This window comes from Hypanus sabinus, chromosome 11 (genome assembly GCF_030144855.1).
Source record: "Hypanus sabinus isolate sHypSab1 chromosome 11, sHypSab1.hap1, whole genome shotgun sequence".
In the NCBI taxonomy this organism is placed as follows: Eukaryota; Metazoa; Chordata; class Chondrichthyes; order Myliobatiformes; family Dasyatidae; genus Hypanus; species Hypanus sabinus.
Genome location: NC_082716.1, coordinates 95,416,552 through 95,432,131, shown reverse-complemented (window position 1 = coordinate 95,432,131; position 15,580 = coordinate 95,416,552). Strand labels below are relative to the sequence as shown.

The 15,580-nt window shown below is 40.1% G+C and overlaps 1 protein-coding gene across 2 annotated transcripts in view; it reads right to left on the bottom strand.

Moving 5' to 3' along the window:
* Positions 1-280: 280 nt before the first annotated feature.
* LOC132402201 (xenotropic and polytropic retrovirus receptor 1 homolog) overlaps positions 281-15,580 on the bottom strand; it is a 444,705-nt gene continuing 429,405 nt past the window's right edge. For both annotated transcript variants that reach the window (XM_059984917.1, XM_059984919.1), the window contains one exon: positions 281-8,834. In XM_059984917.1, coding sequence (XP_059840900.1) covers positions 8,774-8,834 — 61 coding nt within the window. In that variant the 3' untranslated portion in view covers positions 281-8,773. The remainder of the gene's footprint in view (positions 8,835-15,580) is intronic.

Genomic DNA, 15,580 nt, shown 5'->3' with positions numbered 1-15,580 from the left:
CAAGAGGAACTGTGGCAGATAAGAGGTGTAACCTTGCATAGGTTTGCTTTTGTTGCTCAGGTAACTGTTGTTATTAATGCCAATGCAGAAAAAGTGGTGATGGGAAATGGTTGAGCACTTCACCCTTCTTACAGAAGTGTTAGTACATTCAGAACTAGTAACTAAGCAATGCAAGTACCAAAGCAATGTTAAAGTTGGATACCTTTTCAATGAGGTATACAGTGTTAAGCAAAATCATGTCAACTTGCAATTTTCACAAAGAAACACAGACGGGAGTAAAGTAAAAGAAAATGGAGTTGTATATTTCAAATGTTCCCCACGAAAAGAAAAACAAAGTTGTTTATTAAACTAAATGCCAAGACTGTGGCGTACACAGAAATAACTTGAGATTGCCAGGCACCATCAGAATACAGAGCAGAAAAACCAGTCACCATTTTACAAACACTTCCATTAAAGGGAGATGGAGAATAGGTATCCTTCTCTAAGATCAACACTTAAACCACAGAAATCTATTTAGCATCTACCTTCCACATATATCAATTATCACAATGTACATCGTCCACAGGGCACGCCACAGACTACAAAGACTGCATTGCAAGCTTTGCTATTACATTATGGAATTGCAAGCAACTAGTCAGCAACAGTGAGAGGAGCAAGAAAAGAGGGCACCAACATAAGACTAATTACATTCCACATTCACTTCATTTAATTAACAGGACTTGAAAGCATCATACTACCAATGTACTGCAGGCAGATAAAAGCTACTGTACATTTCAAACGTGAAATAGTGTCCTTTCAAAATGGGACAAAATATCCAAGGATACAAATATACGTACATATAGATATAAAACACTATAAAGGACTGTCGTGTTGGTGTTTTCATTTATGTTCATAATGTGGGCTGTGAACTTTGGTCTGTGGAAGCCAAGCTGTTCCAGAATATGGTGTCCCTACAGCCTAGCAAAGGGCTACAAAAGTAGGAATTACAATGCTACTTTTTAAATATGTTGCCTTAACATGAACATATTATACCTGTCTGCTCAGGGAAACTGATCTAGATCTGAAATGATATAAGAAAATCATTAATAGAATTAATACACACCATCCCCTTCCTGATATACCAGTTTTGAGAGTTGTTCCTTCAATTTTATTGGAGTTTTTATTACTCTGATTAAGATGCAACTAGCTGTCATAATATAAAATTGAAAAAAGTTCAGCTTGACAATTAAAGGGTGATGATTCTTAAATGTTGTTACTGATTTTTGTTTAAAGTAAAATAAGGTTTAGTGAATGAACATAAACATGAAGAAGGATATCATTTAATGCTCAGTTCCTCCCTCCAGTTAAGAATTTCAGCAGAGTACAATCACATATAATTGTCTGGGCATCATTAGTGTATTAGCAGATGGAAGCTCCAGATAGGAGCAATAAAATCCTGGTGTGACTACGTAATGTGTCATGCACAAGATAGCCTTGAAGAGAACTCTCTTCATATAGAACTCCATACCCTTTGATACAGCATGCACAGGAATTCAACCATCAGTTGGATTATCATATGAGCCCACAGATTGAGTATTTGCAGTGTGAAGGGAACAGCAGTGACCAACTACGATCAGCACTGGGAGAAATCTGTGTGATACATGAGCATGTGAGCAGTATCATAAAAGGTTTAGGGCTGCTCCAGAGTTGTATAAAATCCAGAAATGGTAGCAAATAGATGTTTGGAGAGTATCTTCTACAGTTTCAGGATATTCTAAAACTGTTTACATCCAATGAAGTAACTTCGGAATGTCACCACACTTGTAACATACAGAGGAACTAATTCTGTTGGGCACTGATAGAAACTTAGACCATTAGTGTTTGTATTTTTAAAGCAATAAGGTCCTTAAAAATAAACTAACCCAACTGAGTGAAACTGGTTAGTTTGGACACCATGGTCCAAATGATTTAAGAGCAAAACAAAGCAGCAGATGCTGGAAATCCAGAATAAAAACAGAAAATGCTGCATATTTGCAATTGGTGACAGGACTTGTCGAAAGAGAGAGAGATTTAATGTTTCAGGTTGATGAATAGCTGATGAAAGGTCATCAGCCTGAAACAACTTTGTTACTTGCTCTCTCCACCTGACCTGCTGTGTACTTCCAGCATTCTTGTTTTTCATTCATTGTTCTAACCCTTGAGCAATTTTATTTTGGCATTGACTAAATAAGAAGTACACCTGGTTTATAAAAAGGGGAATGTGTGAACAAAAGAGGGGTGTACGGAATTTTAGAGCAGTTTCAGTGGCCATTGATTTGTCTCTTGTAGAAATCAGGTCTCTTTCCATCCTAATTAACTACTAGGTTGTAAGTTACCAAATATTAAAACTGATTTCAGCCTCATTGGTGAAGTAGAAGTGAGCCCTGACACACTACCTCTCCTACCACCCTGCAGGCTAACAATGAACTCCTGGTAATGCAGTGGTGGATTTCAGCACTGAAGAAGGCTGCCTCCATCTTCCCTCAGTTCTCTGTGTGCTCAACTTTGTATACAATGATTGTACATCTACAGCTTGCATGTTCTACAGACACCAAATAAAACAATTCATTATCCTGCTCATCCTATGCTCTAAATAGACAGTGCACTTTACACAGACATGGAGTAAAGCACAAGTGCCCCATTAAGTTAGAGTACCTTTGAGAAGATGTAACAGCCCAATCTCAATGCAGTTTTGATGCAATTAAATACTTTTTGCATGGTTAAAGACAGATTAGAGAGGAGTATGATCATTGAAAGACATTGTACTGGTCTGTTGTAAGAGCACAACTTGGCCTCTCTGATCCTGATGCTAGAGAAATCCCACTGATGTGAAAAATCCAGCTTTTTCCCTGGATGACTGCATCAGCATTAGAGCTACAGTATTAAAGACCAGAAGTAAAAGACTGGTGTCCTAATAACTGTCCCAGCTGGAGTACTAGGACTGGCGAAGACATTATTACCAGAGGTCTCCTGTTAGACATACCTTTTATATTAATCTGCTCTAATATAAAAGTATTTCCTTCATCACATAATACTGCATCTTCACATTGCCATCAAATGAGAGGGACAGGTGGTCTTTTCGGCTCAGTGTACTCATCAGCTTTGCCATTAGTCCGTTCTTTCCCACTGCATCACAACTATTCCAAAGTCTGTTTTCATAGAGCTGTTGATAAACAAGGACCTGGGTAAGAACTATCTCCTACAAAGTCTTTATTAATTAAGGTGCCAAGAAAATTATAAGAAGGTTAATTGATGAGTTGCATTGTTTAATTAGAAACACATTTCCTTAAAAGCTCTGAAGGCTTTTAACATTTTTAACAGCAACATTGGTCCACCTGCCTGATGCTGAGCATCCTGAAGACCAAGACATTAAAGTCCAAAGCTCTGCAGCTTGATTCTACCGCTACTTTACGAATTATGGTCAGATTGGAAATTAAACTCTGAATTGCAAGGGAGTGTGGAGTGGGAGCATTGTTGCACAGTTTCCATGCAAAGGAGAAAGGCCACCACAGCTTTCTCTCCCTCACCTCCGAAAGGCTGGGTCAGTAAGATGAGTGAACGGTCAGGGCAGAGCCTATGGTTCAACACGATGAATGTGTGCTTGCTAGATGGGCTTGTTGGGGCCTCCTTGATATACCTTCTGAAAACAAGTCTGAGTCAACAGTACATGCCAAGAATCAGGCAAGTGAATTAATAAATGGATTATCATTAACTGTGAGCAAACAGGCCACTGAGCCAATGAAAAAAAAATCTGTGCTTGATCCTGGAATTTGAAGCCTTCTGTTTACAACTATGATAACTATTCCCCAAGACATCGGTTAATTTGACATTGGGTGACAGGATCAGCTAACTGTGCAGGGAGTTGAGACTACCATTGATTTTTGAGTGTTTGGTGCCATGCTATTGTTGGAGCCAGCAGTGTCATTTTGAAGTGCAAAAATACACACAGCATAATGTCGTACCAGATAGATACTGACAAAAAACTTATCTTTGGGAACAGAATGCAACCTCCAACAGGGGGCAAAGAAACCACAACTCAGTTTATTCTGCTTTCTCAAATTAATAATGACTGCCTTCTATTTAATTATCTATTAAAATGAAACAATAACTAAAAATGATTATTATTTTGTGGAGTTATATTTTGGGTCACGTGTTTGAAGAAGTTAATATCTTGTTAATACAGTGTGAGTGCTCACTAAATTTATTGTAATGGAATAGCATCAAATTTAATGTATGACATTGACCTTCTTCCCAAAGTGATGTGCTATTGGACTGTTGGGATGTTGAAAAATCCCAACCGTGGTCTATATACTTCTGCAACTCATTTCATTTTCTGTAATCATCCACTGTTGATGGACTCCTATCTTGAAAGTGCACATTGCATTCCCAAGCATCACGAGTTCCTGAATGGGATGGTTGGGACAGCCTTGTTGCAAGTGGCTGTGCACTCTGAGATAGGTCAAGCCAGTCATCCATTGCACACTTTGTGATGTTTCAGTTGAAAGGACCTACATCAGCATTAAAGCTCAGATCAACTCCTCAAATGGATGGGCTACATTGTCCATGTGCCTGACATCAGATTGCTGAAACAAACAGAATGCTTGGTGCTGTTTGTGGGAAGAGGTTTGCAGAAACTTCATGGGTGTTCTCAAAGTTTATAACATCATCACTAATTCATGGGAATCCTTCATATGTGACTCCTAAAAAGGGAACTGCAGCACCCAAGCAGGTATATGGACTTTCAAGATACTATAACAACAGCATGTGGTATGCACTCTCTCACAAACAACCCATCTGTCTGCTCCATCAAACATCCTGACCCCAGGGCAGAGCTCACAGATCCATACACAGGATTCAATCAGCTCAGAATGCAGAGAGCTGTGTGGAAGGAAGTTAACCCCTGCTCCAGTGATGTCTAAGGAGCAGCAAGGTACACTAGAATCATGTTCGTTAAGGCAACTTTAGGTTTTTACTTGAAGAGCCCCATTGTTCAGTAGTGAAGGCATCTGGTTACTTTCACATTGTCATTAGTAGGAAGAACCAAGAAATTGTGGACAGAACACAGGAAAAATAACATGTTTTAAACCTTCCAGAAATCAGATAAATGTGCTGAGGCAGCTTTTACCCCCAATTGCCTTCACCATTTCCAGACTATTCTTTTCTGGCTGGTTGGGAATACACTAACTGTGATGACTGGGAGTCATGGACTCAAGAACAATGATCTGTTCCCTAACCAAAGAAATGCAGGCTGTCAAAAACACTGCAAGTCAAAGGAACCATTGAATATCTATGAAATTTAGCACAACTTTCATAAACTTATCATTGCTGGTGCATCAAGACAATATGAAAACCCAAAGTAGTGTACTCTTCAGAGCAGATCAGTCTCTGGTTAGAGAGTTCCTTATATCTGCAGTGCCAAAACTACAGTAATATTAATATTATTGTATTTGATTCTGTATTTTGATTCATAATGATACTTTTTGTCTTTCCTAGCTTTTTTCTACATAAGGCACAGGTCTAGTTCAAACAGATGCAGTCACTGTATAAATGTGCCTTTGCCTACAATGAAATTAGAGATTTGCTTGAAGGAGAATCTTATTGAAAGCTTCCAAAAATCCAGTCACCCTGTTTAGGTAATTGTCAGAAAGATGTTTTGGATCTCCAAACCTCTTTCGCATACAGCTTTCCCATCCCTGTGAATAATTAGCAAAATAAATGTTCATGCTCACTCAAAAATCAGTATTAGTGCAATACTAGTACAGGTTGTGTCTGATTTATAATGGTCCACTAATGCTATATGCAGGATTTGCCTTTTCATCTGGTCCACAAGGTTTGATTTTTTTTCTGCCAGAGTTGGGAAGAGGAGGAAGATGGATCTTTGAAAATCAAATTCAGAATAAAATATAACCAATGTTTTGTCACTTTTGAGTCAGTTATTCATTCTGCATTACAATTATATTTAGCAAAATCACAATGATAAAGAATTATGAAAGAAAAAGAAATATGGGATTCTGGGATGACTTGACATTCATAACCAGATTGTGAAAATGGTTTGAACCAAGTTGCTTTCAAACAAGGACAGATAATGGACAAGTATCAATAAAACAGTGGATGCCAGAAATCTGAAATGAAAATAGAAAAAGCAGGAAACACTCAGCAGGTCAGGTAGCATTAGTGGGAAGGACAAAGGCCTGAAGGTTAACTCTTTCTCTTTCTACAGATGCTGCCTGACCTGCTGGGTATTTACTGTTATTATATCAAATAATGGATATTCAGTGCTAATAGTAACACTGAACTGATTCTTGGTACTTGCTTCATTCACACTCAAGTTGGAAGTGCAATGTGGTTCTAATACCAATTACTCAGCACACCACCATGGGCAACTCATTTCCCCGTGTATTTTCGCACATTATAGGCAGGAAAATAAAGCTCCTTTATATCTCTGTACTCTCCATTTTTAATTAAAACTTAGATTCCCATCCCAATCTAAACTCCGTGTTGTTAAACAATAGAAAACTTGGCTCACCAATGAGGGAACATGTCTAATGTGATCACTACCTAACTCTGCCTTGTGTTCAAATAGATGCAGCCACAATGGGGACCAACTCCATTAAGAATAAGCTTGCATTGGAAGGGCTCCAGTAACATGAAAGGAGCAAAAGAGGTTGCCTAGGCTTGTACTGTAAAACTGCTTTAAACTCATTTTCCAAGGCATCAAACTCTAAGGTGTACATTGGGCCTATTTACTCTCTTATTCCTTTGTAGGTGCCAAAATGTAATTGAATTTTCCATACACTTTATTAAAAGAAGGCAATAGGAATGTGAAATTCTGTACAAAAGTTAGCTACTTTTGCAAAATGAAATATGGGTGAATGTTGTGACATGTGCTGGAGAATGAAATTTGGAAAATTTTTATTTTGCCATTATTCTGTCTATGAATAATTCATTAATAAAATGCTTCAACTTCCAGCTCCAAGTGTATGTGCTAGGCTATGCTGTTTTGGAAGGCAGTCCTGTGTCCAAGCGAGCCAAACCCAGTGCTCCCTTTGCATTAGTAGCTTCCTCCATTCCACAACAACAGCTTGCATTTTCAGCATACTGTAAATCACTCCTTAACCCGGCTGGATCAGCAAACATGTTGAGTGCTCTGACACAGAGCAAAACCTGATGGAGGTCCAAGATCAGGCACACTCTTACCTTGATCTCCTTGCATGCCAATGATCTTGTCCTTTGTTATAATGGAGCCCACTTAAGACTATGTCAGAAGAAAGTTATTTTTACATGGTAATTTCTGAATATCCCAATTCAGCTAAGTCAACTATATTAAAAACAGAAACCTCTGTTAAAATCAAGTAGATGGAATGAATTTAGAACATGACATGAACCATCATTGAGCACTACACAACCTCTTCATTGTGAACTTTTGCTGTGGCACACATTATTAATGAATTCTAAACCTGAAATATACAGCAATGTTTGGCACACGTTATAAATAGGACAACTATCCCTTTAAAATAAAACACCACATTAAAATCTCTAGCACTGGCCAACTGAACTAGATCTTAAGGTGGCTCCACTGAAGTATACAACTATGGGGATGTGTAATCACTTACATTGTCGTCAGCCTATGTTACTGGAGTAATTTGATGTGAAGTTCTGTAGTATGGAGACGAAGGACAGCTTTATGAAAGACAGCACTGACCGTTCCAGGGAAATGTTCCTCATCCAAGTCAACATTCCCATTGCTACAAAGAGGCTGGGTTAATAGCAGCTTTTAGGAGTGGCACAAGCAATTGAAAAAAAATATCCAAATCCTATCAATGATGGATTACATCCATGCACTGAGAGAAACCATTACTTGATATTCAACCTTTGGTAAAAACAAAAATATTACTAGTGCTGAACTTGTGAAAATTTAAAGCAAATGTTTCTTGGGATATGTAAGCTTGATTGATAGAAAATTCTGAAATGAATAATTTCCTTTAAAATCTCCTGTTGTCACTGGCTTTAGATATGACTTATAAATAACGCAAGCACATTTTGTGGCATCTGTGAAGTTATTTTTGCCAGCCTGTTGTGGATATCTTGCAGCATTTGGAATGTAGCCTGGTGATCTGTGTTGGATGCAGGACTCTGCATTTGATAGCTCTGTGGGATCTGCCGCCTAGAAAACTTTGAAGAGCTCTTAATAAAGATGTTTTGCTTCCTTGCAACAGGAAATCTGATCACTAACCGAAACACAAAAAAAAGTTCAACGAACATTGAGACTAAATTCTGCATCAACGTACAGGGCAGAAATTTCTCTCATAAATAATATGAACATTTCTGATAGGAACAGAACAAATGCATATCAAAATTATTTTTAAACACCATAACTTCACGTAGGAAGTACAATTAATTGCACTTTCCCTGCAAGTGCAACCAGGGCCATGAGCTGGTTAGAAAGATTTGAAGAACCCAGCTAAAACCAGCCCTAGCTATATGGAGCCTGAGAGAGAGAAAATAATACAAGAAAAAACAAAAAAAAAAAATTGGTACTTTTCAGCTCTGAGTCTTTTCCATTTGATTTGATCCATGTGGATATGTTCTGTCTGTTGTAAAATTGTTCTTTACAACCTTCTTGAGTCGGTTTAAATATATTAAAACAAAGGAAGAAAAATGGAATTGAGTCTGTTGCCACATGTGCTGGCAGATTGTGTTCAGTGCCCGGTAGAACTGGAACGTGTGAAGGACGGTGCACGCTCACTGCTGATTTTCATGTGTATGCTTCATCATCTGTGTCTTCAATTAACACGGCTGCATCACGGGGTTTCACTCTGTGGGTTAGAAAGTGGTAAACGTAAGAATTAAGACATGAACTCACAATACAAACCAAATCACTTACCTGCACCCAAGCTTACCTCCATTAAGCTGCTGCAGCTGCCCTTTTACAGCCCTTAGTCCTGGATTCTCTCATGTCTACACCTTTGATACTTTTCACACCAGGTGTAGTGTACCAAAGGTTCTAAAGGCTTCACATAAATTCTCTGTTGTTCTTCAGGTGATACCAGAATTTTACTTGTATCTTTTACAGCTTTCAAGTCACTCTTATAGCTGTCTTGTTCTGCTTTGACCCGTAGTAGCCTCTATTTTAAAACTTAACTATGGATAGCACCAAAGACTGAACCTGTACTGGTTCTCACCCAATAATATGAGGTATTTGTGTTTGAACTGCAGTAGTAACAGGCTATTTGCCTTTATAACTGTTTCCTGCACCTTGTGTTAGCTTTCAATGATTAGTGTTAAAGAACACTCAGATTAACAACTCCCACTTCATCACATAAATAACCACAAAAAAGCTTTCTGTTTTTCATAACAATGTAGATAACCACATTTATTGAATTAATACTGTGTCTGCCATGTGATTGCCCTCCCATTCAACTTGTCTAGATTGCCTTCTTTGCATCCTCCTCACAACCATTATACCGTAGTATCCTGCGTTGTTACTTCCTTCATCTGGATTATTGGTACACATTATGAATAACTGGGAATCAGGCATTGATTCCTGTGGCATTCCTCTGGTCATGGCCTGCCATCCTATAAAAGATCCTGTTATTCCTATTCTGTTTCATGTCCCTTGACCAAATTTCAATCCATGCCAGTATATTATGCCCAGTCTCATGTACCTTAATTTTGCACACTAAGTTCTTATGCAGAACTTTATTAAAGGCCTTTTGAAAATCCAAGTACACTACATTCACTGGTCTCATATACTGTATTCTACTACTTGCATCCTCAAAAAACTCCAGTAAATTTGTCAAATGACATACAGTATACTACCTTAAGATTCATTTTCTTTCAGACAACCACACTACAATAAACAAATACAAAAAGAGTCTTTGAAAGTGAGTCCATAGGTTGTGGAATCAGTTCTGAGTTGAGTTGAGTGAAATTATCCATTTTGGCTAAGGATCCTGATTGTTGAAGTACTCCTGAACTTGCTGCTGTGGGAACTAAGGCTCCTGTACCTTCTTCCTAATGGCAATAGCAAAAAGAGCCTGGATAGTGGGTATCCTTGATGATGGACACTGCTTTCTTGTGGCAGCACACCTTGTAGATGTGCTCAGTGGTGGGGAGGGATTTTCCTATGATGTATCCACCACTTTTTGTAAGATTTTCTGTTCTTGGGGATTGGTGTTTCCATACCAGGCCATGATGCAACCAGTCAAAATATTCTCCATTGTGTATTAATAGAGATTTGTCTAAGTTTTAGATGACATGCTGAATTTGCACAAACTTCTACTAAGAAAATAGCGGTGGTGGTATGCATTTTTTTGTGATGGCATTTATTATGCTGGTTCCTGTGAAATGATAATGCCAAAGTATTTAGAGTTACTGAACCTCTCCACCTCTGATAGTCTAATGGGCATTGGTTCATCAACCCCCAATTTCTTCCTCCTGTAATCAATAATCAGCTGTTTGGTTTTGCTGCTATTGGTTGGCATGAAACTCTGATTGAATGGCATCATTCAATCAGAGTTTCAATCCTATATGCTGACTTGTCACTAGCTTTGATTCGGCCAACAACAGTGGTGTTGTCAGCAAACTTAAAAATGGCATTGGAGCTTACTTAGTCAAGTAGTCATAGGCACAAAGTGAGTAGAGCAAGGGGCTAAGCACAATACCTTATGGTGTACCTTGCTGATGGAGATTATGGAGACGTTGTTGCCAAGCTGTACCAATTGGGGTCTGCAAGTGAGGAAATAGAGGATCCAGTTGTACAGAGAAGTATTGAGGCCTAGGTCTTGGAGCTTGGTGATTAGTTTTGAGGGGATGATAGTGTTGAATGCTGAGCTGTAGTTAATGGAGAGTATCTTGTTGTATCTTTTGTGCTTCATTGTTCAAGAGGAGATTGAAGAGCCAATGAAATGGGATCTGCTATTGACCTGTTGTGACAGTAGGCAAAATGGAACGGATCCAAGAGACTCCTCAGGCATGATTTGATATGTTTCATGATCAATCTCTCAAAGCACTTCATGACAGTGGATGCAAGAGCTACTGACAATAGTCACTGAGGCAGGTATGACTGAAGCCTGCTTGATGCAGATCGGTACCTCAGACTGCGGAAGTGAGAGGTTAAAGATGTCAGTAAACACACCAACCAATTGATTAGCAAAGGTTTCAAGTGCTTGGCCAGGTATACCATCTAGGAAGGATACTTTTTGTGGGTTCACCATCCTGAAGGATGCCCTCACGTCAGCCTCAGAGACTGCAATAATATGGTTGTTGTGGGCTGTAGGGGTTCATGAAGGTACCTCCATGTTCTGTTGGTCAAAAGGAGTGGAAACCTTGTTGTTATTTATGTTGCTTGGTTTGGCTTTGAAGGAGCTGATGGCATTCAAAGCTCTGCCATAGCTATTGCGAATCTAAATCTGATTTATCATCATCGGCATGTGACGTGAAATTTGTTAACTTAGTAGCAGCAATTCAATGCAATACATAATAAAGAAGAAAAATAAAATAATATTAAATAAATAAATCTTATTCAGTATACTTTATACAGCACATGTATATTGAAGAGATTTAAAAATTGTGCAAAAAAACCAGAAACACTATATATTAAAAAAAAGTGAGTTAGTCTCTCAGGGTTCAATGTCCATTTAGGAATTGGATGGCAGAGGGGAAGAAGCTGTTCCTGAATCACTGAGAGTGTGCCTTCAGGCTTCTGTACCTCCTGCCTGATGATAACAGTGAGAAAAGGGCCGGAGGTCCTTAATAATGGATGCAGCCTTTGAGACACCGCTCTCTAAAGATGTCGTGGGTACTTTGTAGGCTAGTACTCAAGATGGAGCTGACTAAATTTACAACCCTCTGCAGTTTCTTTCGGACCTGTTTCTTTACCTCACCCCCCCCCCCCCCCCCACCTCCCCATACCAGACAGTGATGCAGCCTGTCAGAATGCTCTCCACAGTACATCTATAGAAGTTTTTGAGTATATTTGTTGACATACCACATCTCTTCAAACTCCTAATAAAGTACAGCTGCTGTCTTGCCCTCTTTATAACTGCATCAATATGTTGGGACCAGGTTAGATCCTCAGAGATCTTGACACCCAGGAAATTGCTCACTCTCTCCACTTCTGATCCCTCTATGAGGACTGGTATGTGTTCTTTCGTCTTACCCTTCTGGAAGTCCACAATTAGCTCTTTTGTCTTACTGACATTGAGTGCCAGGTTGTCGCTGCAGCACCATTTCACTAGTTGCAATATCTCACTCCTGCACGCCTTCTCGTCACCACTGAGGTTCTACCAACAATGGTTTTATCATCAACAAATTTATAGATGGTATTTGAGCCATGTCTAGCCACACAGTCATGTGCACCACTGTTGATCGTCAGCGAGGAGATGTTATCACCATATCGCACAGATTGAGGTCTTACACAGAAACAGAAAACCTGCATAATAGTTGTGCCAAACATGTCCCGACCTTAGAAATTACTAGGGTTACCCATAGCCCTCTATGTATCTAAACTCTATGTACCTATCCAAAAGTATCTGCCTCCACCACTGTTACCAGCAGTCCATTCCACACACTCACCACTCTCTGAGTAAAAAACTTAGCCCTGACATCTCCTCTGTACCTACTCCCAAGCACCTTACACCTGTGCCCTCTTGTGGCAACCATTTTCAGCCCTGGGAAAAAGCCTCTGACTATCCACATGATCAATGCCTCTCATCATCTTGTACATCTCTATCAGGTCACCTCTCATCCTCCATCACTCCAAGGAAAAAAGCCTGTTTTCATAAGGCATGCTCTCCAATCCAGACAACATTTGTGTAAATCACCTCTGCATCCTTCCTATGGTTTCCACATCCTTCCTGTAGTGAGGTGACCAGAACTGAGCACAGTACTCCAAGTGGGACCTGACCAGGGTCATATACAGCTGCAACATTACCTCTCAGCTCCTAAATTCAATTCCATGATTGATGAAGGCCAATGCACCGTATGCCTTCTTAACCACAGTTAACCTGCGCATCTGCTTTGAGCGTCCTATGGACTCGGACCCCAAGATCCCTCTGATCTTCCACACTGTCAACAGTCTTACCATTATTACTATATTCTGCCATCATATTTGACCTACCAAAATGAATCACATCACACTTATCTGGGTTGAACTCCATCTGCCACTTTTCAGCCTAGTTTTGCATCCTATCAATATCCCGCTGTAACCTCTGACAGCCCTCCACACTATCCACAACACCCCCAATCTTTGTGTCATCAGCAAACTTACTAACCAGTCCCTACACTTCCTCATTCCAGGTCATTTATAAAAATCATTAAGAGTAAGGGTCCCAGAACGGATCCCTGAGGCACACCACTGGTCACCGACCTCCATGCAGAATATGACCTGTCTACAACTACTCTTTGCCATCCGTGGGCAAGCCAATTCTGGATCCACAAGGCAATGTCCCCTTACTTTCTCAATAAGCCTTGCTGAAATCCATATACATTACATCTTCTGCTCTTCCTTCATCTACCCTTGACAAAGCCATGCTGACTACTACTAATCATATTATACCTCTCCAGATGTTCATAAATCTTGCCTCTCAGGATCTTCTCCATCAATTTACCAACCACTGAATTAAGATTCACTGGTCTATAACTTCCTGGGCTATCTCTACTCCTCTTCTTGAATAAAGGAACAATATCCGCAACCTCCAATCCTCTGGAACCTCTCCCGTCTCGATTGATGATGCAAAGATCATCGCCAGTGGCTCAGCAAACTCCTCCCTCACCTCCCACAGTCGCCTCGGGTACATCTCATCTGATCCTGGCGACTTATCCAACTTGATGCTTTCCAAAAGCTCCAGCACATCCTCTTTCTTAATATCTACATGCTGAAGCTTTTCAGTCTGCTGCAAGTCATCACTACAATCACCAAGATCCTTTTCCATAGTGAATACTAAAGTATTCATTAAGTACCTCCACTATTTCCTTCAATTCCATACACACTTTCCCACTGTCACACTTGATAGGTCCTATTCTTTCACGTCTTATCCTCTTACTCTTCACATACTTGTAAAATGCCTTGAGGTTTTCCTTAATTCTGCCCACCAAGACCTTCTCATGGCCCCTTCTGGCTCTCCTAATTTCCTTCTTAAGCTCCTTCCTGTTAAACTTATTATCTTCTAGATCTCTAACATTACCTAGCTCTCTGAACCTTTTATAAGCTTTTCTTTTCTTCTTGACTAGATTTATTATAGCCTTTGTACACCACAGTTCCTGTACTCTACCATAACCTCCCTGTCTCACTGGAACGTACCTATGCAGAACTCCACACAAATAACCCCTAAACATTTGCCACATTTCTTCTGTACTTTTCCCTGAGAACATCCTTTCCCAATTTAAGCTTCCAAGATCCTGCATGATAGCCTCATAATTTCCCTTACTCCAATTAAACGCTTTTCTAACTTGTCTGTTCCTATCTCTCTCTAATGCTTTTGTAAAGGAGATAGAATTATGATCACTATCTGCAAAACACTCTCCCACTAAGAGAGCTGTCACCTGACCAGGTTCGTTTCCCAATAACAAATCAATTATAGTCTCTCCTCTTGTAGGCTTATCTACATATTGTGTCAAGAGACCTTCCTGAACACCTAACAAACTCCACCCCATCTAAACCACTTACTCTAGGGAGATACCAATCGATATTTGGGAAATTAAAATCTCCCATCATGACAACTCTGTTATTATTATACCTTTCCAGGATCTGTTTCCCCATCTGCTCCTCAATATCCCTGCTACTATTGGGTGGCCTATAAAAAACACCCAGTAACGTCCAGCTTTTCTGCACCCATGACACTATCTCTGATCAACAGTGCCACACCTCTTTTGCCTCCCTCCCTGTTCTTTCTGAAACATCTAAAACCCGGCACTTGAAGTAATCATTCCTGTCCCTGAGCCATCCAAGCCTCTGTAATGGCCACCACATCATAGCTCCAAGTACTGATCCACACTCTAAGCTCATCTGCTTTGTTCACAACACTCCTTGCATTGTACTTGTCGGTCTGAGCGCATCCCTTCTCTATCACCTGCCTATCCTCTCTCATGCACTGTCTCCAAGCTTTCTCTATTTGTGAACCAACCACCTCTTCCCCAGTCTCTTCAGTTTGGATCCCACCCCCCAACAACTCTAGTTTAAACTCTCCCCAGTAGCCTTAGCAAACTTCACCGCCAGGATATTGGTCCCCCTGGGATTCAACTGCAATCCGTCCTTTTTGTACAGGTCACACCTGCCCCAAAGGAGGTCCCAGTGATCAAGGAATCTGAATCCCTGCCCCTGCTCCAATCCCTCAGCCACATATTTATCCTCCACCTCATTCTAGTCCTATACTGTGTCACGTGGCACAGACAGTAATCCCAGTCCTGCTTCTCAACTTCCTTCCTAACTCCCTGTAGTCTGTTTTCAGGACCTCTCCCCTTTTCCTTCCTATGTCATTGGTACCAATATGTACCACCACCTCTGGCTGTTCTCCCTCCCACTGGCACCTGGAAGGCAAACTACCATCCGAGTTTCTTTCAT